The sequence below is a fragment of the Notothenia coriiceps genome, unplaced genomic scaffold, assembly GCF_000735185.1.
Source record: "Notothenia coriiceps isolate Sejong01 unplaced genomic scaffold, NC01 NC01_scaffold00019658, whole genome shotgun sequence".
NCBI lineage: Eukaryota > Metazoa > Chordata > Actinopteri > Perciformes > Nototheniidae > Notothenia > Notothenia coriiceps.
In genome coordinates, this window is record NW_011352359.1 from 14,560 (window position 1) to 19,445 (window position 4,886).

A 4,886-nucleotide genomic window follows, 5' to 3' on the forward strand; every position below is an offset into this window, starting at 1 on the left:
GAATATGGAAAATTCAGAAAAATATCAGAAAATCAAGAAGAATTTACAAAAAATCTTAAAAGAAATCAGGAAATTAAGAAAAAAAAACTGAAACTCTGAAAAATCAAACGAAGATTCTGAGAATTTTAGTAACTAACAAAAATTAAGAAAAATCAAGAACAAATTAAGGAAAATTCAGAATAATTTTTAAAAATCCGAGAAATTAAGAAAAAATCTGAAATACTTTCTGAACAATTCTGGAAAATGTGCATCATGTCAAAAATAAAAATAATAAATAAAAATGTTATAATAATCTCGCTCAGAGTGTGTTACCTGTCACGGGCAGCGTGTCTCTCAGCGTGTTGCAGTAAACTCTCAGGCGCTCGCAGCTCTGCTGGTTCACTCTCTCCTGCAGAGAGCTGTCCCCAAACCTACAACCACAAACACTCTTTTAAGTTTATATTAATTCAAATATTATTATCTTGTTTTTTAATGGGTGTATTAAAGTGTGTGTACCTCTCAGCCAGACTCTGCTGCTGGTTTATTCCGATGTTAAAGAGGACCGGATGAACTCGGATCAAACGTCCGTCTCTCACTTCCTGCGGCAACGAGCGAAACGTCTCCGGAGGCAGCGGCACCTCGACCACCAGACTGACCCTGAGAGGAGGAAACACTGTGAGAGGCTGTGTGTGTGTGTGTGTGTGTGTGTGTGTGTGTGTGTGTGTGTGTGTGTGTGTGTGTGTGTGTGTGTGTGTGTGTTTGTGTGTGTGTGTGTGTGACCCACCATTCTCCTCTCAGTGTTGGCAGCAGATCTTCTGGTTCTTCGCTCTTTGCCTCGATGATGGTGAACGTCACTCGGCTCAGATCGGAAACACACACCTCCATGTCCTCCAGCATGCCCACCTCCTCACCTAACACACACACACACACACACACACACACACACACACACACACACACACACACACACACACACACACACACACTCGTTAGACTGCAGACAGTGTGTGTGTGTGTGTGTGTGTGTGTGTGTGTGTGTGTGTGTGTGTGTGTGTGTGTGTGTGTGTGTGTGTGTGTGTGTGTGTACCATAGGTGCTGAGCAGAGCTTCAAACTGCACCAGGAGTCCGGCAGAGATCAGCTGCTGCAGGAAGTCCTGATCCTGCAGAGCTGAGAACAAACGCAACACGAAACCACACACCAAGGCCGACAGCTGGAGGGAGGATGAGAGGTCCACAGTATGAAAAACAAGATATAAAAAATATAGATAATATGGGATCAAATATGATAAAAAAGTAGATTTCATGAAATGAAAAAAAAGAAAAATACAATATGATAAAAAAAAAAAGAAAATATTCAATAAATAGGAAAAAAATAAGATAAAATATGGAAATGAAAAATGATCAAATATAATAAACGTAAATAAAAAATACAAAAGTAACAAATCTGAGATATGATTAAAAAATAAAACAAAATAAATGATCCAAGAAAAAACATAAAATAAGAACAAATTAAATAAGAAAATGTTTGGGAAAAATATTGGAAATTAATTTGATTAAATCACCAACTTTACGAGAAAAAACTTGAATATTATAAATGATTACAACGTTTTTATGCACAGATTTTGCCAGTGCAAATGAGATCATAGAGAAAGGTACAACTTATTTAAACAATACAAGTATGCAAAACAAATAATAGTACACTAAAAACAAAAAGCATTAATCTGTATAATTATTCTATACTTCATTAGCTCCTCCTCTCACCGCCTGGCTGAACGCGGCGTGGCGTCGCTGCACGATGTTTGTCGTTCCCTCAGAAACCGTCATGGCCGCCGCCGCCTGCATCATTACGAACGTCATGGCAACGCGGGCCTTAAGCTCTGCCTCCCTCACGCAGTCCCTCAGAGTCACCACCAGGGGGAGCAGCTGCTCCTGCCAGGAGGCTGAAGGAGTTCAATATACAAAAGCAATTATCATTACAGAAGTATGAGACATACAGAGAGTCCAATGAGAGGTTTACAATATGTTCGTTTCGCTAATTACCTTATAACAGTTAGACCATTTCTCTAAATACACTTCCATCTTGAGTTGTAGTATCGCTTTTATCCATACAGTTTACAACCTTAAGTCTTGCTTCTGGTCTTGATTCGGTCTCACCCTGTCTTGGTCTTGGTCTCGACCTCTTAAAGTCTTGGTCTTGATTCGGTCTCGCCCTGCCTTGGTCTTGGTCTTAGCCTGGTCTCAAACTCTTAAAGTCTTGGTCTTGGCACACTCTGATCTTGACTTGGTCTCGAACTCTTAAAGTCTTGGTCTTGGTACACTCTGATCTTGTCATGGTCTCAAACTGTTACAGTCTTGGTCTTGGCACACTCTGGTCTTGGCATGGACTTAAACTCCTAAAGTCTTGGTCTTGACTTGGTCTCGAACTCTTAAAGTCTTGGTCTTGACTTGGTCTCAAACTCTTAAAGTCTTGGTCTTGACTTGGTCTTGAACTCTTAAAGTCTTGGTCTTGACTTGGTCTTGAACTCTTAAAGTCTTGGTCTTGACTTGGTCTCGAACTCTTAAAGTCTTGGCCTTGACTTTGGTTTTGGCCTCTTAAAGTCTTGGTCTTGGTCTTGACTTGGTCTTGAACTCTTAAAGTCTTGGTCTTGACTTGGTCTTGAACTCTTAAAGTCTTGGTCTTGACTTGGTCTTGAACTCTTAAAGTCTTGGTCTTGACTTGGTCTCAAACTCTTAAAGTCTTGGTCTTGACTTTGGTTTTGGCCTCTTAAAGTCTTGGTCTTGGTTAAGGATGTCTTGACTCCAACACTACTGAGCATAGTGAGGTACATTCCCTCAAATCAACCTTTGTGGTTCATTTAATAACTCCTGGGCTAGACTCCTCATGAAGCAACACACGATCAATTCTAGTCGTTTTCAGTATATAAAATATCGTCCCACCGGTGTTCTGGGAGTGATCTGATTCTTGGTTCCCTGATGATGTCACTTCCTCTTTCCCCAGCAGCCGGTCACCCATGGCGATGATGCAGTTGAGGCTCATGCCGACATTCGCCCACGCCCTGTCCTACACACACACACACACACACACACACACACACACACACACACACACACACACACACACACACACACACACACACACACACACACACACACACACATTTGATTAAATTAGAACATAAATACATATTTTCTAAACATTCATTTATTTATTTGTGAAAACAGTAATTAAATTAACTCTCACACTCTTACCCATTCCTCCTCGTCGTAATCTGCCTCCTGTTGCCAGGCGTCCTGTTGCCCCGGTGTCAACACCCACTCCTGATTGGCTGTTGAGTCTTCACATAGGTTGCTATGGTCGTGGCTCGCTATCAAGGCGCTCTTCACCAGCTCGTCTTTTAAAGCGTGGACAAACTGCTTCGTCTGCGTGAGAAAAAAGTTTGTAAAAGTCCAAAATAATTACTGTATTTTCTCTAAAATTCTAAAATTAGATCTGCCAGAAAACTATCTGTACATTTTACAAAGAAGATCACAATTAAAAACAAATTTTGCAATTCCCTGAGGTCAAATATACACATTTAAAAGAAAGAAATAAAAAGTAAAAAAATCTGAAATTAAATGTTTTTTTTTTGTATATAAATATCAACATTTTAACAAATAAATCCTAAATATTAATTCTACATTTGATTAAACATCTATTTATAAATGTTTCCTCCTCACTTGCTGCGTGAGGCTGTGGAGCACCGGCTGCAGTCGGGCGTTGTTTTGCTCCAGAGAGACGGAGAGCAGCTCCTCAGCGAGTCCGAAAACGAGAGGCTGCAGCTGGGCAACGTTAGCCAGAAGCTCCCTGGCTCTGGAGCTCTCCTCCTGGGAGTAAGACACAACGCTGGAAAGAACAAAATAAATAATATTAAATGTTGCTTTAAAGGACGTTATCTGCGATAACATAATATAAAAATACATTTTAAATAAAAAGAAATAGGGGGAATTAAAACGCATACATTTAAGAAAAAAACTCACGGATAAAAAATTCTAAATATGTTATAAATATAGAAAAAAGTATTAAATAATAGCCACTAATATATTCTACATATATTAAATAATAATTAAGTAAAATTAGCAGAAATATTTTTTTAAATAAATTTTAAAAAACGCAAAATAACGTGTATTCTCTGAGATAATAAAAGTCAAATTTGAGAGAAAATATGTAGATTTCCTCGAGATTTAACTCACCTGTCTCTGAGGTGTGAGTGTTTGCTGAGCAGCTTCTTCAATCCTCCATGTTTGAAACCCTGGTGATGATCAGCTGGAGCTCCAAAGGTGATCACTTCATACCAAACACCTCCTAAAACAGAGACACCAGTAAACAAAATACATCAGTATGTAGTGTCTCTACTTTAAAGAGTCCTCTCCTGCTGATGTTCAGGTGGATATCAGTATATAGTGTCTCTACTTTAAAGAGTCCTCTCCTGCTGATGTTCAGGTGTATATCAGTATGTAGTGTCTCTACTTTAAAGAGTCCTCTCCTGCTGATGTTCAGGTGTATATCAGTATGTAGTGTCTCTACTTTAAAGAGTCCTCTCCTGCTGATGTTCAGGTGTATATCAGTATGTAGTGTCTCTACTTTAAAGAGTCCTCTCCTGCTGATGTTCAGGTGTATATCAGTATGTAGTGTCTCTACTTTAAAGAGTCCTCTCCTGCTGATGTTCAGGTGTATATCAGTATGTAGTGTCTCTACTTTAAAGAGTCCTCTCCTGCTGATGTTCAGGGGTATATCAGTATGTAGTGTACAGTATCTACTTTAAAGAGTCCTCTCCTGCTGATGTTCAGGTGTATATCAGTATGTAGTGTCTCTACTTTAAAGAGTCCTCTCCTGCTGATGTCAGGTGTATATCAGTATGTAGTGTCTC

The 4,886-nt window shown here is 39.4% G+C and overlaps 1 protein-coding gene across 1 annotated transcript in view; it reads right to left on the reverse strand.

The window, feature by feature from the left end:
- Positions 1-4,321, reverse strand: part of LOC104952163 (type II inositol 3,4-bisphosphate 4-phosphatase-like) — a gene marked incomplete at its 5' end in the record, with an annotated part of 17,299 nt that extends 12,978 nt beyond the window's left edge. Inside the window, 9 exons of the mRNA XM_010778926.1 lie at positions 313-410; positions 496-636; positions 764-890; positions 1,067-1,190; positions 1,741-1,919; positions 2,917-3,040; positions 3,229-3,399; positions 3,697-3,862; positions 4,210-4,321. Of these exons, the coding sequence (XP_010777228.1) occupies positions 313-410; positions 496-636; positions 764-890; positions 1,067-1,190; positions 1,741-1,919; positions 2,917-3,040; positions 3,229-3,399; positions 3,697-3,862; positions 4,210-4,321 (1,242 nt within the window). The remainder of the gene's footprint in view (positions 1-312; positions 411-495; positions 637-763; positions 891-1,066; positions 1,191-1,740; positions 1,920-2,916; positions 3,041-3,228; positions 3,400-3,696; positions 3,863-4,209) is intronic.
- Positions 4,322-4,886: the final 565 nt, after the last annotated feature.